General features: G+C 41.6%; 5 protein-coding genes across 5 annotated transcripts; all 5 read right to left on the minus strand.

The window, feature by feature from the left end:
• Positions 1-1,818: 1,818 nt before the first annotated feature.
• Positions 1,819-3,675, minus strand: LOC140793186 (probable receptor-like protein kinase At5g24010). The gene has a single exon (XM_073144530.1). The coding sequence runs from the start codon at positions 3,472-3,474 to the stop codon at positions 2,059-2,061; it is 1,416 nt and encodes a 471-aa protein (XP_073000631.1). The 5' UTR covers positions 3,475-3,675; the 3' UTR covers positions 1,819-2,058.
• A 497-nt stretch (positions 3,676-4,172) lies between these two features.
• LOC140793867 (probable receptor-like protein kinase At5g24010) lies at positions 4,173-7,012 on the minus strand. Its single transcript, XM_073145619.1, has one exon. It carries the CDS (start codon positions 6,961-6,963, stop codon positions 4,336-4,338), a length of 2,628 nt encoding a protein of 875 aa, XP_073001720.1. The 5' UTR covers positions 6,964-7,012; the 3' UTR covers positions 4,173-4,335.
• Positions 7,013-10,988: 3,976 nt separating this feature from the next.
• On the minus strand, positions 10,989-13,920 carry LOC140793769 (probable receptor-like protein kinase At5g24010). Its single transcript, XM_073145456.1, has one exon. It carries the CDS (start codon positions 13,704-13,706, stop codon positions 11,154-11,156), a length of 2,553 nt encoding a protein of 850 aa, XP_073001557.1. The 5' UTR covers positions 13,707-13,920; the 3' UTR covers positions 10,989-11,153.
• Positions 13,921-17,356: 3,436 nt separating this feature from the next.
• On the minus strand, positions 17,357-20,170 carry LOC140794271 (probable receptor-like protein kinase At5g24010). Its single transcript, XM_073146227.1, has one exon. It carries the CDS (start codon positions 20,035-20,037, stop codon positions 17,467-17,469), a length of 2,571 nt encoding a protein of 856 aa, XP_073002328.1. The 5' UTR covers positions 20,038-20,170; the 3' UTR covers positions 17,357-17,466.
• Positions 20,171-23,298: 3,128 nt separating this feature from the next.
• LOC140793185 (uncharacterized) lies at positions 23,299-26,061 on the minus strand. The gene is made up of 3 exons (XM_073144529.1): positions 24,907-26,061; positions 24,162-24,828; positions 23,299-24,072 (listed from the first exon to the last, which is right to left on the minus strand). The coding sequence occupies exons 1-3, from the start codon at positions 25,734-25,736 to the stop codon at positions 23,956-23,958; spliced, it is 1,614 nt and encodes a 537-aa protein (XP_073000630.1). The 5' UTR covers positions 25,737-26,061; the 3' UTR covers positions 23,299-23,955.
• Positions 26,062-27,052: the final 991 nt, after the last annotated feature.

Genomic DNA, 27,052 nt, shown 5'->3' on the forward strand with positions numbered 1-27,052 from the left:
AATTTAAAGCACTTCAAAATTAGTCATAGAAACGCTTTTTTATCTCTGTTAGTCAAATATCAGAACAGATTATTCATATCATATAGTACATGAAAGTTTGTCCAGCAATTAAAGGAAAAAGAAAAAAAACCAACAAACAACCATTTTAGTAGTCATCGATGATTTAATGTATCGTTGTGCTTACGGGATTTTTCTTTACAAAATTTAAAAAAAAAACATTTTCGCAAGCAGATTTCATAAAGGATGAACTAATCTTGCCTGCTTTACCTGTTGGACCGAGCCTAAACAGATGAAAACGATGTAAATTTCCATAGTAAACGATGTAAATTTCCAAAGTTTTGCATGTAAGGAGTAAGGACAAAAGAAAGGCATGCAAATCAAGAAGGTAAATCACAACCAAAAGGAGTTATAATACTTACATAGAAAGAAGAAAAGATGAGAACAAGGAACTGCATAATTCCCTGTAAGCGACCTGAGGCTAAGAAGATAAACAACAGAACTCCCTCTCTGAAGCAGTTACGAAGGCAGAGGCTTTGATGATGCAATACGGCATAATGACACCACTTTAACTATATGATAACAATTGAGCAGCATTTTTCAGCGTATAAATCTCCGTAATAGCTATATATACTGCTACTAAAGAGTTTCTATGACTCGAGAAATAGGGAAAAAAAAGAGAAAGCAAATGAAAACAGAAGACCACCATTCTCTAACAAAACCTCTTCTTCCATAATTCATACTACTTTCAGAAACAGTCTGACAACATGCTGAAACCAAGATTTAAGGAAGCTAAGTAGTATGAGCTACATAACTAAAACCTTTTTAAAGATAGCACTCTCACCCACATGTAAAGGATTACCCAGTTGACCTCTTTCATAATAGTAACAAGAGAAAAGACACCATTTTCTCTTTATGAAGCTCCTAAGAAATCATGATCCAGAGGAAATTTTTGAAAAAAATTCAGGGCAGGGAAGATTAAAATAATTATAAGCAACTATAATAACACCCCATGGCACAAGGTACAAATGCAGAGTTTTAATAAACATTGATTTAGAGACAAAGAATTGAATGTTTAGGCTAAGCATAGTATAACGTACCAGAAATTAATGAGCTAACTTTGTACAAGAAGCAGCAAATAAATAGCAGACACTGCCATCCTGCAGTGGTTGTAAAGCATCACAAACATAACTCACTATAGTAGACACCATTCATGAGTTTTAAGTACCTTGGTGCAAGAGAATAGATTATTATGCTTCAAGCAACTCTCATACTGAACAGAGAAATCTTAAAAACATGCTAATTCTATGTACACCACCATACAAATCTCAATCACTCTTTTCCTCTAGCATAAAGATCATTCAGATATTCTCATCTAACAAAGCCTATTCCAGGATATTGGAATTATTTAACTTCCTAGGTCCAAGGCATTATTGAGATTATTATATGTGCCGACACTTTCCATGATATTATATAATCCTTCATCAGCTTGACTTAAAGAAAGTAAAGAAATCTGCAATCATAGAAAGTGTCACCTGCATGCTGAACAAATGGTCACAACGGGGAATGATCAACTCTAGGATTATACCTCAGATCATGCAGTGACAGATCCGCATTTACCTGGAAAAAATTAACTAAAAAATGCAAAATGTACATGCATTTTCATTCTCGTTACAGCAATGGACAGTTTTGCAACCACTTCAGGTTGCGTTGCTAACGTGGCAGCTTAACAAGCTCTTTGATTTGAAAATGTAAGAGCTAAGTACCAATATTTGGTCATGATATTGGATCTCATATCACAATGAAACAGTAAGAAGCAAATAAAGAAACATAAGTAATGTTACTTTAGTATAATGCTTTAGATGTAAGCATACAAACTGTTCAGCTCAAGTAACTGAGATAAACATTGACAAACTTTCGAGAAAGCATACAAAGACTTGGGAAATAAATACCTAAGATAAATACAAATTACACCACTTAAGTCATATGGTGTTATATGCATACAAATACTCTACGTCCAAGTTATTCAAAATATTACACAAAAATCTTTTCTTCCAACCTTCAAAAGTCCAGCTTACCTGATGCCACCGTATATCCCTTTGCCAATTTACTGCCCGGAACATCTGTAGGCAAAGGTGACCAACCCAGAGTGTTTCGCAACTCAGCTCGCAATCTCAGTGCCAATATAAATACAACCACCAGCAAGCTTGTAAAAGCAAACCCACATAGAATCGAACGGATAAATTCTCCAATGCCTCTAATAGCAGGATCCTCCATAGTCAGAACAAGCGGGACTTGTCCATCAAGGTTGCCAAATGTATTGTTCATTTTCATAATCTCGAGACCATTCAGCAAGCCAGGAACCCATGAAGGATTGCTCAGCTTAGAAGGGCCAATTCCTATAGTAAGTAGCCCCGAGCTACCCACATCCGCAACAAAGTCTATATAGAAGGGTGACGCCAATAGTTGACCAGTAGCATCGGAGAGATCGAAATTTTTGTAGGCCAAATACCCATTGACATAGATATTGAAATAGAGTTGATTCAGAGTTACACTGGCAAAGTCGCAGAAATGCATTCGGACAAGGTACCTATAACCCAAACTTACAGGGAAAACCCAAGTCATGTTGTGATCGGAATCAGAAACTCTTGCAGTACTGTAAACATTATCCGGCGCCACCTCGCGACTGGCTCCATACTTACGGTAACTGATCCTTCCACTGAAGGACACAGTCTTGGATGCAGAAGAATCCAACTTGACAAAACCTAAGCCTTCGGTGTCAGGAACCCAAGTCCTCCACAGAGAATCATTGAAAGGAGTCACCTTTGGGCCTCCGATGTTGATCCGATATATAGTTTCAAAAGACTGCCTCGAAAGGCCATTAAAAATCTCAACTTGGTCAGGTTTTACCAAACTCGCCGTGTCGCCGATGAGATCTCCCGGAGCCGATACGACTTCGATGGCGTTGACGAAGGCAAAGGAGGACTTTTCTGCGGGAAAAAACGAGATCACGAGCTTCTCGGCATCAACCGGGATGAGGAACTCCTTCAAGACCGGCACCGAGGTAGCGAAATTGGAGAGCAGGGAGATTCCATAAGCGGCAACGTGGAAAGAAGCGGACGAGAGGTTAAAGTCCGAGGTGGAGAACGGATAGAAGTGAAGGCGGATGAGGTGGGTGCCCTTCTTCTTGACACGGAACTCGTAGGATGAGGGTTTGGAGAAGACCCTGGCCGTCCGATGGAGAGGAGGTGAATCACGAGACGGGTCGGAGACTGCAAAGGTGGCGCCAGAGGAGTGGAGGTGGCAGGAAGAATCGGGGAAGAAGCGGCGGTGGTCGGCGAGAGCGGGGACGGAGGTGGAGCCGCAGGCAACGAGGTGGTTATCTTGGGGAGAGTAGAGAGAGGAGGAGAGCACAAAGAATGGAAAGAGGAGGAGGAGGGAGAAGAGGCTATGGTTAGGTTTACCTGGATTCGCCATGGATTGGAGACGGAGAGATGAGAAGTGGAGGATTTGGGGAGGATTTGGAGTAGAGATGAAGAGGGCTACAGCTGGAAGCCTGGAACGCGTCCTAAGGGAAGAGAGAGAGAGGAAGGGATCAACGCGGAGGAGAGAGGTCAGAGTGTTTGGGTGGGACCTACACGACTGGCCCAAACGCGCTCTTGGTTTCGATTCGTGCTCGTCTCGGAGCTTCCTGTGGCCTTTCTTCAATTTATCATGTAGATAATTATGGCTAGCCCCTAAAACTATTCTGCATTTTCACATCTACTTTTTTATTATTTTTTTTAATGATATACTCGTTTAATTATTAATAACTTCTCCTCTAATTATATGGAGAAAAGTTATTGATTATGCATTTTATCATCTCATTTTCCTAAAAATAAGTTTTTAGATGCCTAAAATAATCATTTGATAGTCGTACGATATTTTTTAATAATAAAATTAAAGCAACTAAGAAAATATATATTAAAAAATTACGTAGTTGGGAGTATTCGATGAGGTCCTTAAGAAAATATACAGTAGTTAAATAAATTTAGATATAATTCTCTTTTAAATTAATCTATTCTAGTAAATTTTGCACGCATGTTACTATAATCAAAACGAAAACTTTGTTCCAATCCATGAGAAGTCGAGCAGCAAATAATAAACTACATCTTCGGGGAGTTCTAATGCAGTCATGCACAAAAGAGATCAAATCTTATAGCATTCGTTTAGTTGAAAACAAGACTTAACATATTATTTTCTTGCATTAACCACAACATAGTAATCAACTGCTATTTCTACACAGATGCACATCTTCTTCTTGCAACAATAATATAACCACAGTCCACAATCATGAGCTCATCTTCCTTCATCCGTTATCAACTGGGAGAAGATATTACTTGTCATATCCAAATCACTCACCACACTCATCTCAACTCCTCCTCCAGGTAAACTCACACTGGTAGGAGGATTCCTCCTCATTACTCCAACCGAAAAGCCCAAAACATTCGAGTCCACATTCCCACTGTCCTCGTAAGGCTCCCTTCTCAGGTCAGTCTCCTGGAGCTGCAATGCGTACTCCAAGTTCCACAACACGTCTCCAATGGCAGGCCTGTCAACGCCATAATCTGCGAGGCACTTCTCCGCGGTTTCGCCGAACTTCCTCAGCGAATTCTCGTTGATCTTCCCCACGAGCTTCGGATCGATCACTTTCCCAAGCTGCCCTCTTGCTTGCCAATCCAAAGCCCACTCTGCCAGGTTGATTTGCTCTCTTGGAAGAGTGTTGTCAATGGCAGGCCTTGCACAGAGGACCTCCAAGAGCATGACACCGAAGGAGTAGACATCGGATTTGTCTGTGAGCTGCTGGGTCTTGAAGTATTCGGGATCAAGATAGCCAAAGCTGCCCTTAACCGCAGTGCTTACATGGGTCTGTTCGTAGGAAGGTCCTTCTCTCGAGAGTCCGAAATCCGAGACCTTCGCAACGAAGCCTTCGTCTAGCAAAATGTTGGTAGATTTCACGTCGCGATGGATTATATTGTGAGAATAGCCAGTGTGCAAATAGTGGAGTCCTCTGGCTGCACCTATGCATATCTCAAGCCTCTGCTTCCATGATAAAGATGGCAATTCGGAGCCATACAAGTGGTCTCTTAATGGCCCTTTCTCCATGTACTCGTATACGAGTATCATCTCCGACTTCTCGTCGCAGTACCCAATCAGCGAGACGAGATGCCGGTGGCGAATTCTCGACAATACCTCGATCTCGGTCTGGAACTCCGGGAAGCCCTGCTTCGATCCCGGCATGCCGCGTTTGACCGCGATCTTGGTGCCGTCGGTGAGGACGCCCTTGTAGACTTTCCCGAACCCGCCGACGCCGATGAGGTTGCACTCGTCGAAGCCGCCCGTTGCGGAACTGATCCGGTCGAAGGATATGAGGAGCCCCAAATTTAGCCGCGGCGAGGCGGTCACCGCGGAGCCGTTGGTGGTGCTGGAGGGGTTTACAGAGTCGAAGCCTCGGTCCCTGTAAGGAGACCAAAACATGGGTGTCTCCTCGGCTTTTGGCGCAGTCTTTGGTGCCCTACTCTTGCAGAAGAATATGAGGACGCCAACAATTATGCCCACAACGACGACGCAACCGAGAACAGAGCCGATCACAACAGCAACATAGACGTGCTTCTTGCCGCTATCTCCTTGTCCTGAAACGGTATTAATGGTTCCATTGAGGCTTCCAACGGAGTTGTTTACCTTCATGATCTCTAATCCATTTAATATTGCATTCTTGACAACAATGCTCTGGAGCGAACGGCTAATGCTAACATTGATGTGATTATAAGTCTGGGCGTCGATGATGAAGTCCACGTAGAAGGGCTCTCCGAGCTGGGACGTGAAAATTTGCGAGTCGAGATCTGGGTATGCCATGAAGTCCTGGATGTAGACGTTGAACTTGAGCTCTTGGTTGACGACCGAGGTGAACGTCGAAGATATGAAGTCGCAAAAATGCATACGGATTAGGTACTTGTAGCCCGGAGTGACCGGAAAAGTCCACGTTACGTTGAAGTTGATCAATGGATTGGACTTCAAAGCGAGCGCGTCGATGTTCATGGTCCGGGCGGTATCGTAGACGAAATCGGGGGCTATCTCTCGCGTCACGGAGTTGTAATTGATAGGTTGGCTCGTAAAATTCGCCAAAGACTGGTGTTTTGAGTAGAGGAAGCCGCTATCGAGAAGCCAAGTTCGCCATAGGCTGTCGTTTGCCGGGGTGATCTCGCCGCCGCCGACGTTGACCCGGTGAACGGTCTCGAGGGCTTGGTGGGCTAATTGGCTGAAGGACTCGGATAAATTTACTGGCAAGGGCTTTGAGTTGCTGAGGAGCTCGGTGGGGGCAGTGAAGAGCTCGATGGCGTTGACGAAGGCGGAGGAGCTGGGAGAGGAAGGGGAGAATTTGACTTCGAGCGAAGAGGAGTCGGCCCAGAGGAAGAATTCTTTGACGACGGGGGAAGTGGTGTTGGTGGCGGAGAAGTCGGAGAGGAGGACGAAGCGGTTCGAGGCGGAGACGTTGAAGCGAGCGGAGGAGAGAGAAGAGGAGAAGGGGAGGAAGTGGAGGCGGAGGACGTAGGAGGCGGCGGAGAAAACGTTGAATTGGTAGGTGAAGGGGGAAGTGGAGAGGCGAGCAGTGGAGTAGAGAGAGGGTGAGGAAGAGGGTATGGGGTTGGAGAGGGAACGGGAATTGGAATCAGAGAGGTAAGGGGAGTCCGGGACGAAAGTGCGAGGAGGGGAGTCGTTGGGGAAGGAGGAGGAGGAAGTGGAGCCGCAAGAGAGGAAGTAGGTTTTGTTGGGGGAGAAAGAAGCGGAGAAGGGGAAGAGATAGACGAGGAGAAGTGTCAGGCGAAGAAGAGTCTCCATGGTCACGGATGAGAAATCAGTTTGGGGAAGGGAGTGGGGAGATGGACAAGTGATGATGGAAATGGAACGGTGGGCTGTGAGTGACATAACCTACTTAATTGATGTGGTATAATGGAAGATGTACCAGAGACTCGGGTTGGTCAGTGTGGAACTCTCTATGTGATAATAATTGTAGTAGTGGATTTTTTATTATTATTTAAGAGTCCTTATTTCAGATATAGACTGACATCCTTCCTAAATATAAATTAACTAGATTTCGAAAAAAAGTCACAGAATAATCATCTTATTGAGCTACTATATAATTAGCAATAATATTAAATCAAACTTTCAAACCATATTATTGAGGTACTGCCGAACCTATTCGCTTATAGCCAAACTAAGCTACCAAAGTCACGTGAAAAACACTAGTAATTTTTATGTAATTTTTTTATTATCGTTTAAGAACCCGAAAGCTAGATTTAAACTGAATAAAAAGTCAATCATCCTTATATATAAATATAATAAGACCTCATAAAACTTTAGTCAATATACTAAGCCAAATTAACGCTGCTGAGATATTTGCTCCAAGCTCATGGTGTTGCCGAGCTGCTCCTCCAAGTCAACCGTACAACTAAATCATCAGCTAAGCTAAATCATTGAGCCAAGCCACTTCTAATCGCTAAATAATTTTATCCGGAATAATTATTTAGAGTTAGAGTCGATCGCATGACCTATTGAAATAGTGGATTATTTGCAACATTTAAAAAAAAAATCCTTAGACTGATTCTTTGCTAGACATGATCAAATGGCCTAGTTCGCCCGTGCCCGGCCCGACCCGACCCGGACCCGGTTTAGGCCCAGCCCGGCCCGAGCCCGAACTACCCATGGGCGGCACGGGCTAGCTCTTTGCCCGCCCGACCCGGCCCGAAAGCCTGCCCGTTTGGCCCGCAACTAAGCCCGCCCGTCTGCTACAGACTTTGCCCTTCTCGCTCTGATAATTTACCACTGTTACAGTAAAAAATATTTTGGTATTATACCATTTTGCATTATTTTAAGCACACATTTAAAAAAAAATTTAATTTATTTTAATTTTTTTAAAATGGAGGAATATAAATATATATTTTTTAAAATAAGCTAATAGTTAAAAAATTCTAAAAATAGCTAAAATATGGGTTGGGCCAAGTGATTGGTGGGTCAGGCCGGCCCGGCCCGACCGGTTAGCCCGATCTCTCACGGGCCAACGAGCAGTAACGGGCTAGACTATTCTAGCCCGGCTCGAGTGATTGGTGGGTCGGGCCATGGACAAATACTTAAGCCCGATTGGCCCGAAGAGCCCGGCCCGCCCGATGATCATGTCTATTCTTTGCGACCATGATCGCATGAATTTCTTACAATTTAATACATGAAAGATGAGAAATTATACGAGAAATACAAAGCTAGTCTCCACCATTTTAAAGCTTATCGAATCAAATCATATGATTTCAACTTTATAGGAAATATCCTCGTTGGAAATGTGATTTTATTATCCTTTTTAAATTAAGTTATAGAGAGCAAACATTGAGATAAAATAAAAAATATAAGAATGAATTATGAAAATATTGAAAATTATAAGAGTTACTCTTGAAATATGTAACCACAAGGAGTGACGACATAAAATTGCAAGCAACATGAAATATGTTGAAATTAAACTACGGGGATCGATTCTAAAAGAATTGATATCCATAGTCAAAACAAGAGGGACTTGCCCGTCAAGGTTGCCAAATGTATTGTTCATTTTCCTAATCTCGAGGCCATTCAGCAAGCCAGGGACACGTGAAGGATTTCTCAGCTTAGAAGGGCCACTTCCGAAACTCCAAGATATCCCCATCCGCAACAAATTTTGAAAAAATTTAGAATGTCTTTGTATCTAAACTTTAAATAATAATTTTAATTATTTACTTAAGTAAATATGCAGAAAAAATATGAAAAAGTAAAGCAAAGAAGAACAAAAAAATTTTACTTAGAAAAATTTTAAAAAAAACTACGGATCAAAATCAATCACTAAACTTGTAACAGTTACAACACTAACTTACAAAATAATCCATCGATCATCACGACTTTGTTTCACTCAGTCTTGCTAGCTAGAATCCGCGATTCACCGCTTTCCGTAATTGATCCCTAATCTTAGTAGCCCTTGAGATTGACTCTTCTCTAGATTACCTTTAAGACGAAAAATTAGTGCGTTGAAAAAAAGATGGACATTATTGCTGGAAGAATATTATAGCTCCAACAGATTCTTTTCAAAAGTAATCATCAACTCTCCTCTAGGGTTAAGACATCCTAACCCTTATATAAATTAACAAGATAGAGTCAAATTTAAATTAAAACAAAACTCATGGCGTCCAAACTTATCATATTACGAAGGGGCATTCAAACGAAGCCCGTGTGAGTTCAAACATGGTATGCGTGCATTCAAACGAGTTGACTTATCTTTTCAGGTGTGATCAAACGCGCAAATACACCCATTTGTATATGTGAACGCATGCATGGTACGTTTGAACAGCCAATGTACAACCTTTGTATGTGCAAATGCGCTATGAACACATCCAAGATGCATTTGAACGGCCAATGCACCGTCTCTATATGTGTGAACGCTTGAGCCCGTGTTCGAACATGGTCAAAGTGAGTTTAAATGTAATGCAAACGCGGTGCGAACTCAGTGATTTGTCTCATTTAGATCTTAAAAATCTTCCATCCAAATACTTCAAAACTTGTATAAATACTCATATATATATATATATATAAATACTTAGATTATTTTGTACATATTTACCAACACTAAAATCTAACAAAATTTATATACGAGGGTGAAGCCACTAGTTGACCAGTTGCATCAGAGAGATTGAAATTTTTGAATGGCAGATACCCATTAACATAGATGTTGAATACAGCTGATTCAAAGCTACACTAGAAAAGTCACAGAAATGAATTCGGACAAAGTAACTATAAACTAAACTTACAGGAAAACCCAAGTAATGTTGTGATCGAAATCAGACACTCTAACGGTACTGTAAACATCATCTGGCGTCACCTTCTAACCGACTCCATACTTGCGGTGACTAATCCTTCCACTGAAGGGCACAGTCTTGGATGAAAAAGAATCCAACTTGACAAAACCTACGCCTTCGGTGTCAAGAACCAAAGTCCTCCACAGAGTATCATTGAAAGGAGTCACCTTTGCGCCTCCAATGTTGATCCGATAAATATTTTAAATGACTGCATCGAAAGGCCATTAAAAATCTCATTTGGTCAAGTTTTACCAAGCTCGTCGACGATGAGATCTCCCAGAGTCGATACAACTTCGATGGCGTTGTAAGGCAAAGAAGGACTTTTCTGCGAGGAAAAACGATACCACGAGATTTTTGGCATCAACCAGGATGAGGAACTCCTTCAAGACCGGCACCGAGGTACCGAAATTGGAGAGTAGGGAGATTGCGTAAGCGGCAACGTGGAAAGACCGAGAGGTTTTAATCCGAGGTGGAGGAAGGGTAGAAGTGAAAGCGGATGAGGTGGGTGCAAGACTGCAAGCGTTGGGTGGGACCCACACGACTAGCCTCAACGTGCTCTTGGTTTCGGTTCGTGCTTGTCTCATAGCTTCCCGTGGCCTTTCTTAATTAATCGTGTAGATAATTACGGCTAGCCCCTAAAATTATCATGCAATTTCACATCTACTTCTTTATTTTTATTTTTTATTATATTTTGACTTAATTATTTAATATCTTCTCCACTAATTAGATATACATAAAAAATATTGATTCAGCAATTTATCACCTCTTTTTTAAATGAAAAATAACTTTTTTGAGTGTCTAAACCAATCATGATAGTCATATGATATCTTTAAATAAACAACTACAAAAAATATATTAAAAAAATTATGTAGTTGAGAATGTTCCATGAGGTTATTGTGAAATTATACAATAATTAAATAAATTTAAATATAATTATCTTTTAAATTAATCTGTTCTAGTAATTTTGTAGATAACAATAATTTGTGGGTCGCCGGACATAAAAAACTTGCATTGCAGAATAGATGTTCCATTCCCTGAGAAGTCGAGCAGCAAACAATAAAAATCTTCGGGGAGTTAATGCAGTCGTGCACAAAAGAGATCAAATCTTATAGCATAAATATAATTGGGAACAAGACTTGCATATAATTTTCTTGCATTAACCACAGCATAGTAATCAACTACTATTTCTACACAGACGCACATCTTATTGCAAGTTGAAACAATAATAGAACACAATTCAAAATCATGAGCTCATCTTCCTTCATCCGTTATCAACTGGGAGAAGACATTACTTCTTGTCATATCCAAATCACTCACCACGCTCATCTCAACTCCTCTTCCTCCTCCTTCAGGTAAACCCACACTTGTAGGAGGAATCCTCCTCATTACTCCAACCGAAAAGCCCAAAACATTCGAGTCCACATTCCCACTGTCCTCGTAAGGCTCCCTTCTCACCTCAGTCTCCTGGAGCTGCAATGCGTACTCCAAGTTCCACAACACGTCTCCAATGGCAGGCCTGTCAACGCCATAATCTGCGAGGCACTTCTCCGCGGTTTCGCCGAACTTCCTCAGCGAATTCTCGTTGATCTTCCCCACGAGCTTCGGATCAATCACTTTCCCAAGCTGCCCTCTTGCTTGCCAATCCAAAGCCCACTCTGCCAGGTTGATTTGCTCTCTTGGAAGAGTGTTGTCAATGGCAGGCCTAGCACAGAGGACCTCTAAGAGCACGACACCGAAGGAGTAGACATCGGATTTATCTGTAAGCTGTTGGGTCTTGAAGTATTCGGGATCTAGATAGCCAAAGCTGCCCTTAACCGCAGTGCTTACATGGGTCTGTTCGTAGGAAGGTCCTTCTCTCGAGAGTCCGAAATCCGAGACCTTCGCAACGAAGCCTTCGTCTAGCAAAATGTTGGTAGATTTCACGTCGCGATGGATTATATTGTGAGAATAGCCAGTGTGCAAATAGTGGAGTCCTCTTGCTGCACCTATGCATATCTCAAGCCTCTGCTTCCATGATAAAGATGGCAATTCGGAGCCATACAAGTGCTCTCTTAACGGCCCTTTCTCCATGTACTCGTATACGAGTATCATCTCCGACTTCTCGTCGCAGTACCCGATCAGCGAGACGAGATGCCGGTGGCGAATTCCCGACAAGACCTCGATCTCGGTCTGGAACTCCGGGAAGCCCTGCTTCGATCCCGGCATGCCGCGTTTGACCGCGATCTTGGTGCCGTCGGTGAGGACGCCCTTGTAGACTTTCCCGAACCCGCCGACGCCGATGACGTTGTACTCGTCGAAGCCGCCCGTTGCGGAACTGATCCGATCGAAGGATATGAGGAGCCCCAAATTTAGCCGCGGCGAGGCGGTCGGTGCAGACCCGTTGGTGGTAGTGGAGGGGTTTACAGAGTTGACGCCTCGGTCCCTGTAAGGAGACCATGACAAGGGAGTCTCCTTTGCTTTTGGCGCAGTCTTTGGTGCCCTACTCCTGCAGAAGACTATGAGGACACCAAGAATTATGCCGACGACGAGGAGGCCACCAAGAACAGAGCCGATCACAACAGCAAAGGAGACATGCTTCTTGCGGTCATCTCCTTGTCCTGAAACGGTATTAATGGTTCCATTGAGGCTTCCAACGGAGTTGTTTACCTTCATGATCTCTAATCCATTTAATATTGCATTCTTGACAACAATGCTCTGGAGCGAACGGCTAATGCTAACATTGATGTGATTATAAGTCTGGGCGTCGATGATGAAGTCCACGTAGAAGGGCTCTCCGAGCTGGGACGTGAAAATTTGCGAGTCGAGATCTGGGTATGCCATGAAGTCCTGGATGTAGACGTTGAACTTGAGCTCTTGGTTGACGACCGAGGTGAACGTCGAAGATATGAAGTCGCAAAAATGCATACGGATTAGGTACTTGTAGCCCGGAGTGACCGGAAAAGTCCACGTTACGTTGAAGTTGATCAATGGATTGGACTTCAAAGCGAGCGCGCCGATGTTCATGGTCCGGGCGGTAGCGTAGACGAAATCGGGGGCTATCTCTCGCGTCACGAAGTTGTATTTGATAGGTTGGCTAGTAAAATTCTCCAAAGACTGGTCTTTTGAGTAGAGGAAGCCGCTATCGAGAAGCCAAGTTCGCCATAGGCTGTCGTTTGCCGGGGTGATCTCGCCGCCGCCGACGTTGACCCGGTGAACGGTCTCGAGGGCTTGGTGGGCTAATTGGCCGAAGGACTCGGATAAATTTACCAGCAAGGGCTTTGAGTTGCTGAGGAGCTCGGTGGGGGCAGTGAAGAGCTCGATGGCGTTGACGAAGGCGGAGGAGCTGGGAGAGGAAGGGGAGAATTTGACTTCGAGCGAAGAGGAGTCGGCCCAGAGGAAGAATTCTTTGACGACGGGGGAAGTGGTGTTGGTGGCGGAGAAGTCAGAGAGGAGGACGAAGCGGTTCGAGGCGGAGACGTTGAAGCGAGCGGAGGAGAGGGAAGAGGAGAAGGGGAGGAAGTGTAAGCGGAGGACGTAGGAGGCGGCGGAGAAAACGTTGAATTGGTAGGTGAAGGGGGAAGTGGAGAGGCGAGCAGTGGAGTAGAGAGAGGGTGAGGAAGAGGGTATGGGGTTGGAGAGGGAACGGGAATTGGAATCAGAGAGGTAAGGGGAGTCCGGGACGAAAGTGCGAGGAGGGGAGTCGTTGGGGAAGGGGGAGGAGGAAGTGGAGCCGCAAGAGAGGAAGTAGGTTTTGTTGGGGGAGAAAGAAGCGGAGAAGGGGAAGAGATAGACGAGGAGAAGTGTCAGGCGAAGAAGAGTCTCCATGGTCACGGATGAGAAATCAGTTTGGGGAAGGGAGTGGGGAGATGGACAAGTGATGGTGGAAATGGAACGGTGGGCTGTGAGTGACAGAGCCTACTTAATTGATGTGGTATAATGGAAGATGTACCAGAGAGACTCGGGTTGGTCACGTGTGGAACTCTCTATGTGCTAATAATTGTAGTAGTGGATTTTTTTATTATTATTTAAGAGTCCTTATTTCATATATAGACTGAGTTGAAATGGAATAAACGTCGAAAGTGGTATGGAAGCGGGTTGTGGGGCATGCTTCGTTAATGCGCTATAATGGAAGATGTACTGCAGGCTTACGGAGCTGTTGACAGAAAAATATCTATTTTTTAATTCTTTTACTAAAATATATAACACATATTTAAATATCAAAATCAGTCTAAGTCATTCTATTTCAAACGCTAATAAAGTCGGTATTTTTTTAATAAAAAATTAATTTTATCAGCATTTTTATTGAAATACATTCATATTTATTAGTCTTGAAAAGTTTTACTTAAATTTTTTTTTAACAGTTAAACATTTTACTAAAATACTTAATAGTTAAGTATTTTATTTAGGACTATAATAAAATAGATCTAAATTTTAGTATTTAAATTTAAGTGTTTTCTATTTTGATAAATAAATTTTAAAATAAAACTAGTTTGTTCAAAAACAATTTAGGGCAATTAGTGTGGAAATCTCATTGTGTTAATAATTATAGTAGTGATTACATGAATTTCTTACAACTTTATACATGAAAAATAAAAAATTATAGGAGAAAATCAAAGTCAAGTCTCCACCATTTTCAAGTTCGTAGAATCAATTCATAAGGTTTTCAATTTAATTCGAAACATCCTCGTGTTTATTACCACCTTTTTCTAATTCTTTTTGATCTAGCATAAAATAAAATTTAAGATTAATTATAAAAATAAATGAAAATTATAGGAGTTATTTTACAAAAATGTGACCAAAAGGACTGATGACATAAAATGGCAAGCAACATGAATCATATTAAAATTAAACTACGGGATCGGTTATAAAAGAATTGTTGTCCCCACGGAACCTAACAATTTGCATAGTACCATTATATTATATATATTTTTTATTTCGTTATATTTAACGGGGCAACTCGAATGCTTTGTCTTAAATATAAGTACTAGAAATATCAAAAAGAAGATATAACTAAGATTACAAACATATATGAAAGACTGGTTCAAGGGTACGTGTGGAAAGGAGGAAGAATCCAATTAAACTCGAGTGAACCAAGTGGCAAAGTTTAGTTAGATATACCAAAACGGCCATCTCAATCAGGTGTCTTATTACATTCTTCTTAAGCATGAGACTAAAATAAAAACAAAACTAAAAAAAATCTTGAAATTAGATGAATGGTCTTCTGAGAATCTCCAACTCTGTGATAGGTGCTGCAAGTAGCCAACGCTGAAATATCTTGATGAACATGATGTTACCCCTTGTGAGATGATGTTCAGAAGTCGTAAAGAAAGACTAAGCGTAGACTATCCATCGCTTGACTCTCCAGTCTTGCGTCTTGGGCTGACCCCTTTCTTGTTTAGCTCGTGAGTGTTTCAGATTTATTCGGAAAAATCTAACTCGCCGTCGTCGGCGAATTAAAGTATACATAAATAAGTCCCTCGTTTATTTGTGGACTCTCTCGTCTCTGTAGCGCTTTGCCAATATAGCGGTCATTGTTCAATGAAAACAAAATGAAAGAGAAAGAAATTATATTAAAAAGAAATATAATTTTATGTATTGGATTATGTCTTCTCTAGTGGAGTTCTAGTATGACTAATAATATTAGTTAATCTAGGTCTTATATATCCTCGATAGAGTACGAGATGATAGAAAGTTTTTTAGTTAAATTATGAGATTAGTATGAGATATTTTATAATAGAATTAGGAGTGTATATTAATTATACTAAGAGAATGGCATATATTTTGGATGTCTAAATAAAACTATAGGGATTTTTACAAATCACACCCTATATTTTGCTTATTTTTTTATTCGGACTATGTCTTTAGGGATTTTATAACGCTATCTCTCATTTTTTCTATAATATTCATTTAACGCCCCAATGTTACTTTACCTAACTGATATTAACTATATTATATAGTTTATGTGATCTAGTTTAAAGATTACTAAAATACCTTTAAAAAGTTTTGATCTAACTTAAATCCCCACAAAATCTTTCTTCCCCGAACTAAACCATAACCCCACAAAATCTAAATCCTATTATCACAAAATTATAATATCAAAACCCACAACCCATAAGAATCCCCCAAAATCACTGCCACGTACAAGCCTTAGATGCTTCCCCTAACTTTACTTATTTTTCTTTATCTCTATAGTTCAAACTTTTTTTTTCTCCATGTTTTCCCAAATTTTCTTCATCTCCCTCCCCATCTTTGAGGTCGCAAACAACAAAATCGACTTGGCGTTTGGAGAGCTCTAAGATCTCCATGACTTTGAGTTTGGAAGCTCTAAGATTGGCTTGGCATTTAGGTGATGTTCTCCATGGTTTAAGAAAAAGTAACAAGTATAGATGTTAATGTTATGAAAAAAATTAGAGATAAGTACAAGGGTAATTTAGAAATATTATAAATTACATAGTGGATTATAACAAAATATTCTCTTTCTGATATCATTCAGTTTGATTATGATTAGGTTAAGTTAACTCAGGATGTTAAATCAACATTATAGGGAAAAGGAGAGGTCGTGTTATAAAATCCTCAAATACGAGATGCGAATCATAAAATAGGTAAAATGTAGAGTGTGATTTATAAAAATTCTAAAATTAGAAAGAATTTTAAATGGCAAACAAAGACACCTGGTGGACATATTGAGAGTTTGAAATGAATATATAAAGTACTGCATAGGAAGTCACTTAGAGATGTAAAGTGTAAGAAATACACGAGTGGTGCAAGATGAGCATAGAGGCACCCGATACCTAAATAATTATCAGTTTATAGTAGTCGATTATGTACAAATGAGTGTATTTCCTGAGTTGTTTTATTCGTGATGCATTATGATCATTTTACTATGTCCCTTTCAAAGTGGATTCACTATTTTTTTTAAAAGTGGATTCACTATTTTTTTTCAAAGTGGATTCACTACTTTTTTTTCTTAATAAGGGAGTTTTCACGTATATTTTTATATCTGAGTTTACTATGATTTTTTTTTCTTATAGTGTTTAGCGAGATTATCATGCACAATTGAGTGAAATAGCGGTTCTTCATAAAAAGAAATTAAGTCACAAAGAAGTAGAAATTTTCAGCGAGATTAGATTCACTTCTCAGAAAAAAAAATTCTATTTACATTAACTCAAGGGAATGGTAGTAAGATCAATCAAATAATTATTATCCTTTGTGTCAAACTATCATAACTAAACATTATTTATTATCAATTATTTTTCTTCATATATCATTATATTTATTATTCTTTTTCTAACTAAACACTAAAAAAATATAGACAACACATTCCCGGAGAAATGTTTAATTTACCATTATCATAATTTTTATTATCCAGCATCAAAACGGCCACATAGTTATCGTAATATTTTTATTAGATTTTTTTACATTTATACCTCTAAATGAATCTCTCTTTTTTTTTTCTTCCGTATTTAGCTCTGCCCTTCAAACCAAATCATTTTCTTGCATTAACAATAGCATAGTAATCAATTCTACACAGACGATGTTCTTCTTCTTGCAACAATAATAGTAAGCACAATCCTAAATCATGAGCTCATCTTCCTTCATCAGTTATCAACTGGGAGAAGACATTACTTCTTGTCATATCCAAATCACTCACCACGCTCATCTCAACTCCTCTTCCTCCTCCTTCAGGTAAACCCACACTTGTAGGAGGAATCCTCCTCATTACTCCAACCGAAAAGCCCAAAACATTCGAGTCCACATTCCCACTGTCCTCGTAAGGCTCCCTTCTCACCTCAGTCTCCTGGAGCTGCAATGCGTACTCCAAGTTCCACAACACGTCTCCAATGGCAAGCCTGTCAACGCCATAATCTGCGAGGCACTTCTCCGCGGTTTCGCCGAACTTCCTCAGCGAATTCTCGTTGATCTTCCCCACGAGCTTCGGATCGATCACTTTCCCGAGCTGCCCTCTTGCTTGCCAATCCAAAGCCCACTCTGCCAGGTTGATTTGCTCTCTTGGAAGAGTGTTGTCAATGGCAGGCCTAGCACAGAGGATCTCTAAGAGCACGACACCGAAGGAGTAGACATCGGATTTATCTGTAAGCTGTTGGGTCTTGAAGTATTCGGGATCTAGATAGCCAAAGCTGCCCTTAACCGCAGTGCTTACATGGGTCTGTTCGTAGGAAGGTCCTTCTCTCGAGAGTCCGAAATCCGAGACCTTCGCAACGAAGCTTTCGTCTAGCAAAATGTTGGTAGATTTCACGTCGCGATGGATTATATTGTGAGAATAGCCAGTGTGCAAATAGTGGAGTCCTCTTGCTGCACCTATGCATATCTCAAGCCTCTGCTTCCATGATAAAGATGGCAATTCGGAGCCATACAAGTGCTCTCTTAACGGCCCTTTCTCCATGTACTCGTATACGAGTATCATCTCCGACTTCTCGTCGCAGTACCCGATCAGCGAGACGAGATGCCGGTGGCGAATTCCCGACAAGACCTCGATCTCGGTCTGGAACTCCGGGAAGCCCTGCTTCGATCCCGGCATGCCGCGTTTGACCGCGATCTTGGTGCCGTCGGTGAGGACGCCCTTGTAGACTTTCCCGAACCCGCCGACGCCGATGACGTTGTACTCGTCGAAGCCGCCCGTTGCGGAACTGATCCGGTCGAAGGTTATGAGGAGCCCCAAATTTAGCCGCGGCGAGGCGGTCGGTGCGGAGCCGTTGGTGGTGCTGGAGGGGTTTACAGAGTTGACGCCTCGGTCCCTGTAAGGAGACCATGACATGGGAGTCTCCTTTGCTGTAGGCGCAGTCTTTGGTGCCCTTCTCCTGCAGAAGACTATGAGGACGCCAAGAATTATGCCCACAACGACGAGGCAACCGAGAACAGAGCCGATCACAACAGCAACATAGACGTGCTTCTTGCCGCTATCTCCTTGTCCTGAAACTGTATTAAAGGTTCCATTAAGGCTTCCAAAGGAGTTGTTTACCTTCATGATCTCTAATCCATTTAGTATTGCATTCTTGACAGCATTGCTCTGGAGCGAACGGCTAATGCTAACATTGATGCGATTGTAAGTCTGGGCGTCGATGATGAAGTCCACGTAGAAGGCCTCTGCGAGCTGGGACGTGAAAGTTTGCGGGTCGAGATCTTGGTATGCCGTGAAGTCCTGGATGTAGACGTTGAACTTGAGCTCTTGGTTGACGACCGAGGTGAACGTCGGAGATATGAAGTCGCAAAAATGCATACGAATAAGGTACTTGTAGCCCGGAGTGACCGGAAAAGTCCACGTTACGTTGAAGTTGATTAATGGATTGGACTTCAAAGCGAGCGCGTCGATGTTCATGGTCCGGGCGGCATCGTAGACGAAATCGGGGGCTATCTCTCGCGTCACGGAGTTGTAATTGATAGGTTGGCTCGTAAAATTCGCCAAAGACTGGTGTTTTGAGTAGAGGAAGCCGCTATCGAGAAGCCAAGTTCGCCATAGGCTGTCGTTTGCCGGGGTGATCTCGCCGCCGCCGACGTTGACCCGGTGAACGGTCTCGAGGGCTTGGTGGGCTAATTGGCTGAAGGACTCGGATAAATTTACTCGCAAGGGCTTTGAGTTGCTGAGGAGCTCGGTGGGGGCAGTGAAGAGCTCGATGGCGTTGACGAAGGCGGAGGAGCTGGGATAGGAAGGGGAGAATTTGACTTCGAGCGAAGAGGAGTCGACCCAAAGGAAGAATTCTTTGATCGTGGGGGAATTGGTGTTGGTGACGGAGAAATCGGAGAGGAGGACGAAGGAGTTCGACGCGGAGGAGTAGACAGAGACGTTGAAGCGGGCGGAGGACAGGGAAGGAGAGAAAGGAAGGAAGTGGAAGCGGAGGACGTAGGAGGCGGGGGAGGAGACGGAGAATTGGTAGGTTAAGGACGAAGTGGAGAGGCGAGCGGTGGAGTAGAGAGAGGGTGAGGAAGAGGGTATGGGGTTGGAGAGGGAGCGGGAATTGGAGCCGGAGAGGTAAAGGGAGTCGGGGTGGAAAGTACGAGTAGCGAAGTCGTGTGCGAAGTACGAGGAAGAAGTGGAACCGCAAGAGAGAAAGAAGGTCGTGTTGGGAGAGAAAGAAGTGGAGAAGGGGAAGAGAAAGAGGAGGAGAAGTGCTACGCGAACAAGTGGCTCCATTGTCATGGACGAGAAATCAGTTTCAGGAAGGGAGGGAGAGGGGGGGACAAGTGACGGTGGAAAATGGAATGGAGGTATAAAGTGGTGTGGACGCTGGTAGTGGGGCTTGCTTCATGGATGCAGTATAATGGAAAGATGTAGCGCAGATTTAAAAGGTAGTTGTTGACAGAAATATATCTATTTTTTTAATTTATTTACTAAAGTAGATAATACTAAAATTTAAATATCAAAATGAGTCTATTTTAATTATTACGATCATTATTTTTTTAATAAAATGCTAATTTTATTAGCGTTTTTATTGAAACTATTTATATAATACTTCATATTCCTTAGTCTAGAAAAGTTTTACTTAGAAAAATAGTTAACAATTAGGTGTTTTACTAAAACATTTAACAGTTAAGCATTTTAGTATTGCTATAATAAAATAAACTATTTTTGTATGTATTTTGATAAATAAAATTTAAAATAAACTAGTTTGGTTAGCTAGTGTGGAAAGCTCACTGTGTTAATAATATAGCAGCGATTGCATAAATTTATGATTTCAATTTTATTGGAAAGATCCTGGTGTTCTAGAAATGTTATTTTATTACAACCTTTTTAATTCTTTTTAATCTAAATTATAGAGAGCAATCATTGAGATAAAAAATTAAATATAAGAATTAATTATAAAAATAATGAAAATTATAGGAGTTCATTTACAAAAATGTAACCAATTACCATTATTTTATATATTTTTATTATATCATTAAATTTAACGGGGCAACTCGTACGCTTTGTTTCCGGAGCAAATCTTGATTCTATTTAAATAAAATGATAATAAAAAAATCAGCTAGTTACACGTCAGTCATACAAGCACTAGAAATATCAAAAAGAAGACGCGACCATTAAACTCAATTTAATTGTAATTTTTCTTAAAAAGAAATGTGTCACTAGCTATAGATTACGAAAAGAAGGATACATCATACAATTAAACTCAAGCAGACTTAGTAATCACATCCTAAGTAGAAAGTTTAGTTTGATATACCAAAACGGCCATCTCACTCAGGTGTCTTATTACATTCCTCTTAAGCATGAGAATCTCCAACTCTTGGATGGGTCATGGGTGCTGCAAGCAGGCAACGCTGAAATATCTTGATGAACATGATGCGGACCAATTGCTACCCCTAGTGAGATGATGTTCAGAAATTGTAAAGAAAGACTAAGCGTAGACTATCCATCGCTTGACTCTCCAGTCTTTGAGTCTGGGGCTGACCCCCTTTTTGTTTAGCTTGTGAGTGTTTCAGATTTATTCGGAAAAATCACCTCGCCGTCGTCGTCGAATTAAAGTATACATAAAGAAGCCCCTCCTTTATTTGTGGACTCTCTCTAGTCTCTATAGCGCTTTACGAATATAGCTGTCATTGCTCAATGTAAACAAAATGAAGAAATTATATTAAAAGGAAATATAATTCTATCTATTGGATTATGTCTTCTAAGGTGGAGTTCTAGTATGACTAATAATGTTAGTTAATCTCTGTCTTATTTATCCTTGATAGAGTATGAGATGATAGAAAGTATTTTTAGTTAAATTATGATTAATTTCTTCTCTTATAGTTTTTAGCAATATCAGATCACACATGTAATGCGAGAACTTTTCTGACGGTTATTATTAGGTTATGCATAATAAGTGATATTAATTCTATGGATGCAGGAAATTCTAATAAGTGATTTTATAGCAAGTTTTCAACGATTGTAAAGTACCTTTTGAAGTAGTATGGTGCAAACAATTTAGTGGTTTTGATGAATATGAGATATTTTCAGAGATGTCATGGTAGGCGGCAATTTAGTTCAAACATGTAGAATCGGTGCTCAAGCTTAGTTATACTTGGTGGAACAGGAGTCTTGGGTTAGGACAATGATGGGTGAATTTGATGCACACGCTCAGATGAGTAAATCAGCTGTTATTCATGAAAAGTAACTAAGGCACAAAAGGATAGAACTTTTAAGACTAGTAAAGTGATTGGAAAAAAAAAATTCTGCACAAGGCTTGGTTGAGAATAGTAGATAATGTTGACATCAAGATCGTGTGGTGACGATAAAAATACATATAAAGGTAGGTTTGCTAGTGAAGGACAACGAAAGTTAAGAATAGATTGAATTGTAGAGGGAGATTGTTAGACTATGTCTCTTCATGAGGAGCTATAATTTGACTAGTAATAATACTAGTGCATCCATATCTTGAATCTTAATTATTGCGGGAGTAGGGGATGATGATAATTATTTTAGTTATATTATGAGAGATCTTAATGGGATTAGGATTGTAACCTAATATAATTAGGAGAATAATATAGATTTTAGATGTCTGTATAAAAATATGGAAGTCTAGAGTTTCAGATGGTGAACAAATGTTTGAGGTGGGCACACTAAGAGACCTAAATAGATATACTATGTTAAATAGAGAATCACACAGAGGTGCTACTTGTAGTTTGTCTTATAAAAGACCCATTAGATGGCAATGCATGTACAATATGAAAATGTGGTAACATAAAGTCTCATTTGGTCTATCATTATATTATATATCATGCCTAATGAATTTATTTTTGTCCATGGTTTTTCTTTATTTAAATTTTTTTACGTATATCTTTATTTCTAAATTTACTTTGACTATTTTGTTCTCCAGATTGAATTCTCTTTTTAAAAAATAAATAAATAAATTTCTATTAATTTAACTGAAGGAAATGGTAGTAAAATCAATCTGATCATTATTTTCAGTTGTGTCAACTATCACGACTAAACATTATTTCTTATCAACTATTTTTATTCAATCAATTATATAATTATTTTTATAATAAAAAACTAAATAAAAAGTATATAGATAACACATTCCCGTGAGAAATATTTAATTTATCCTTATCCTAATTTTTATTATCCAGCATCGAAACGGCCACATAGTTTTTTTTTTTACATGTATACCTCCAAATAAATCTCTTATTTACTTATATAGCTCTATAAACTATGTATTTGAATATGTGCCTACCAAGATCAATTTTTTTTATAGATGCCCCTACAGTGATTCGTCAAAATTCTTAATTTAACCATAGATAATACAAATTGGTTACTCTCCCAATTAATTATGATTTTAATGATTGATTTATCCTATTAATTTTGCTAACTATACCAGACAATCTAAGGAAGATAAAAGAAACATTTTTTAGACTAAATATTTCATTAATTAACAACTTTTTATCAAACGATCGCGATAGAGATATCTATGTCAAACAATATAGGTTTTAAGAGTAATATTTGCAATCTTTAGAGAAGTATATAAACAAATAAGAGATTTTCTTAAGGGTAACATATAAAATGCACGAAGTTCGGCATCTCGAATCTCGAAGCAGAGAGCGTGATAAACTGGGACACCAATCAACGGACGTGATCAACTGTCAGGATGGCTATTCTCTCGCATTCTCTCGATGCCACGTAACAGACAAAATAGTATCCTCCGGTTCAATTAATTACCGAATTGCCACCCTTCCACTTTCACCGGTCACCTCCGCGCCTTCCGATGGGACCCACGACCAGAAGCACGGCACGTAGGCCTTGGGGGGGTGATCCAACGGTCCCGAGTCGTCCTCATTTCCCTTGATTAATGTACGGGTATGCACGAATCACGGCGAACCGACGACCTTTGATGAAATAAGCCCTGTCCTAGAACTAGTTGCTAGTTGGAGGACGCGTATATAGGATACTGATACTGTGATACAGCCCATTCGGATATAGAGAAGAAAAGAAAGAAGTAAATAGTTTTTTTTTTTCCAAATGAGGTGTTCCAAAAATTTTATATGTTTGTAAGAACCTAAAAGGACCAAATTTATACAGTGTAGGCCCATTACAGTAGATTATAGAAAAGAGGATTTAATGAAAGAAGTGGAAGGATAACGACACCTATATCTGACTAAACTCCGCTTCCCTGCACACCCCCACATCAACGGTCATCGTTCGATCTCCCCTCTTCCCTCCCTTGGGCGACGACAACACTCTGCAGCAATTCCTCCTCGGAGACTGCACCGAAAGAAAACATTTACATAAACAAAACTTTAGAACTTATGTAAATTATAATTCTACAATGTTAATCATTCAAAATGACGTACTCTGTCCCATAATCCCGGGTCGGGCTTCTTGAGGACCACGACCCGGTCTAGCAACTCAGCTGGGTCGGCCACCTTCCACCGGCAGACCGGGTGCTTCTCACGGTGCCTTTCGTACTCCGTCACGATGGTCCTCCTCCGGGCGTCGCGCCGTGCCGCTGCGAGGTAGTACACGTGGGGCCTCTGGCAGGGGTTCCGCGCCACGGGGCGGGTGTTGAACGCGTACGCCGTGTAGTCGGCGCGCCGGTACCAGTTCAGGAACGTCCTCGCCGGCATCTCCATCTCCCGCGGCGACATGACGCCGCGCACCACCATGACGGCGAACCCCCATGACACCGATACCGTCCACCTCCGCTCCCGGTCGTAGCATATCGACTGCTGGACGACGCCGGCGGAGTCGAGCCGTACGGGGCCGTCGAAGAGACGTCGGAGGGCGGCCGCGCGGGAGGGCTCCGATGGGAACACCGGCTGCACGACGTCGAGGTGGTGGAGAGAGACGAGCGGCGCGACGGGGTGCGCGGCGAGGAGGCCGAGGAGATCGCCGTAGACGTCGTACTGGTGGAATCCCGGGTGCCTCGTTAGCGGCACGCCGAGCTCCGCCATGCACGCCTGGATCCGGTCATCACTTCCATAAAGCGCCGGGTAACGATGGAGACACCCATCCTGAATCCTATTATTTAACCAACGAAATTCTAAGCTTCATACATTGATTTCGACGAATATTAATAAACGTATAGAGTTTCCTTACTTGGCTAGAGCTGCGGCGAGTGGGCGGCTTATGGCGAAGCCGCCGCCGCCGTAGGCCATGCCATAGGAGAAGTAAATGTTTTGGAGGTGACTTTCGGAAAGTGACCCAATGTAGTAGGGCAAGCGGTAGTCGAACTGGGAGAGGACGCGAACCAAGTTGTCCGGGACGAAGACGGTGTCGTCGTCGCCCATGACGAACCACCGCACATTGGGAAGGCCGAGGCGGAAGGTCTCTGAGACAATGCGGGAGATGCGGATCGCGGAGCGGTGGCCCTGCCGGTGAGTGTACGGGAACTTCGAGGTGTCGCCGGAGATCTTGAGCATGGGGAGACCTTTAATAAAAGTTGTCGTGCTGTTGAATTCTTTGACCGGCTTGTCGAGCCAGACGAAGCCGCGCATTTGACCGGGGTTAAACCAGAGCTTGATGTACTCCTTGCGCTTCTCCCATAGCGAGGCGGAGGCGGCGATGCCGAAGACGATGTGCTGGAGGCCGGTGGCGGCGGGGTTGGTCTTCGCTGGTGAAGGGAAGAACGAGAGGTTAGAGGAGGAGGAGATGGAAGAGATGGCGGCGGCGGTGGTGGTGGTGGGGCAAGGAGGGATAAAGGAGGAGGAGAGGAGGAGGTTGAGATTGTAGAAGAGGTAGAGGACGGTAATGGGGAAGACGACGTAGATTAATAGGCGGGAGAAGGAGAGGAGGGGAGGGGAAGGAGACGGAGGCTTAGGTTTGTAGAGACCCCATACGAATGGGGTCCTCATGTTCCTCATGTTGTTGGTATTGTGAGCAATGGGATAGTTTTCGTTGGTCTCTTTAAGGTTTTGATCTCCTTTCATCTCTATCTCCTCCTCCGAAGCAATGCAGGTGGGGGAGACGAGAGCCGAGAGACGATACCACTAGCTCTCTAATTCGGATCAAGCGAGTTAACTAATCCGATTTATATAAAACCAAAAGATTGGTAGAATGGCGATGGGAGGAGGAAGGAAGAAGGGAAAGTTGATGAGACGGAATGAGAAGCAAAACAGGGGGATGGCGTGGCTTTGTGTCAGGTGGAGCATCCTCTCCGTATGGCTCCGCTTCCTCTCTCTCTCTCTCTCTCTCTCTCTCTCTCTCTCTCTCTCTCTCTCTCTCTCTCTCTCTCCCCCTCCCTCCTTTTTAATTATTTTTTACTTTTTCCAGCCGCTAATAAGTTATTACAATTACACATTTGGAAGGAAATAGTTTCTGTTTTGCATTTCAGTCCTCTGAGGATGCCGTGGTTCAAGGAGGGCGTGGCATCTGTCCGCGTTAGAGGTTGTCCACCAAAGTAGGTTTTCATTGTTCATTTATGGCCGTCAGCTGTCGCGATTCGGGTTCACTTGTGAGTAGTTAATGCACTCCGACATGCCATTGGTTATCGAGGTTGGGTGTAACAATTCGGAATATCGATGCAGCCATTTAATTTTACTAGTAAAGTTTTTTATTGGTTTCATTAAAAGTGAGGATGTGAGCGAGTGATGATTAGCTTTCCTGAACTTTCACTCCTTTTGTCTTAAAAAGTTAAAGTAGATTACTAGGAAATAAAACTAACCTCATCGCCAGCATGTGGAACGTCAGTGACGCCCATGATATTAGATAAGAAAGCGAGCTCTGCTGTCTAATTTCTTTCGCTGAAACTTTTTCAACATTTGTCAAGGTGGAAACTATAGTTGAGAATGCTGACCTAGTTTGCTTATAATAAACAAATGCCCAATATTTTGTCATAAACTATGACAGTTGCTATTGTGATAAGTAAATCGGTACCAGATACCTACCGTCTATACAAATTTGACATATTGGGCATTGAAAAAGGGGGACATTACGAAGATTTTGCGGCATTATACTTGTTTCGTTCACATCCCAAGTTTCCATCCATTCCACCTTAAGACCAATAGTCCACCACATGCAAAGCATTATGTAAATATAACTTTATTGCAGAGGAGGTGACAGCCTACCTCCTTTAGTCTTAGATTAAATTAAAAGAAATGGATTCTTATGGACAAGAAAAGGCCAACCAAATCAAAAGTCTTCAGGTAATGCACTTGTTGTCGGGCGATCCAATCTATTTTACTAGTTGGGCTGGGCTTAAAAGTGATAGAAGAAAGTCTGAGACGATCTAGACTCGAGAGGCCCA

The sequence above is a fragment of the Typha latifolia genome, chromosome 8 (genome assembly GCF_019914945.1).
Source record: "Typha latifolia isolate L0001 chromosome 8, TyphaL0001v2, whole genome shotgun sequence".
Taxonomy (NCBI): Eukaryota; Viridiplantae; Streptophyta; class Magnoliopsida; order Poales; family Typhaceae; genus Typha; species Typha latifolia.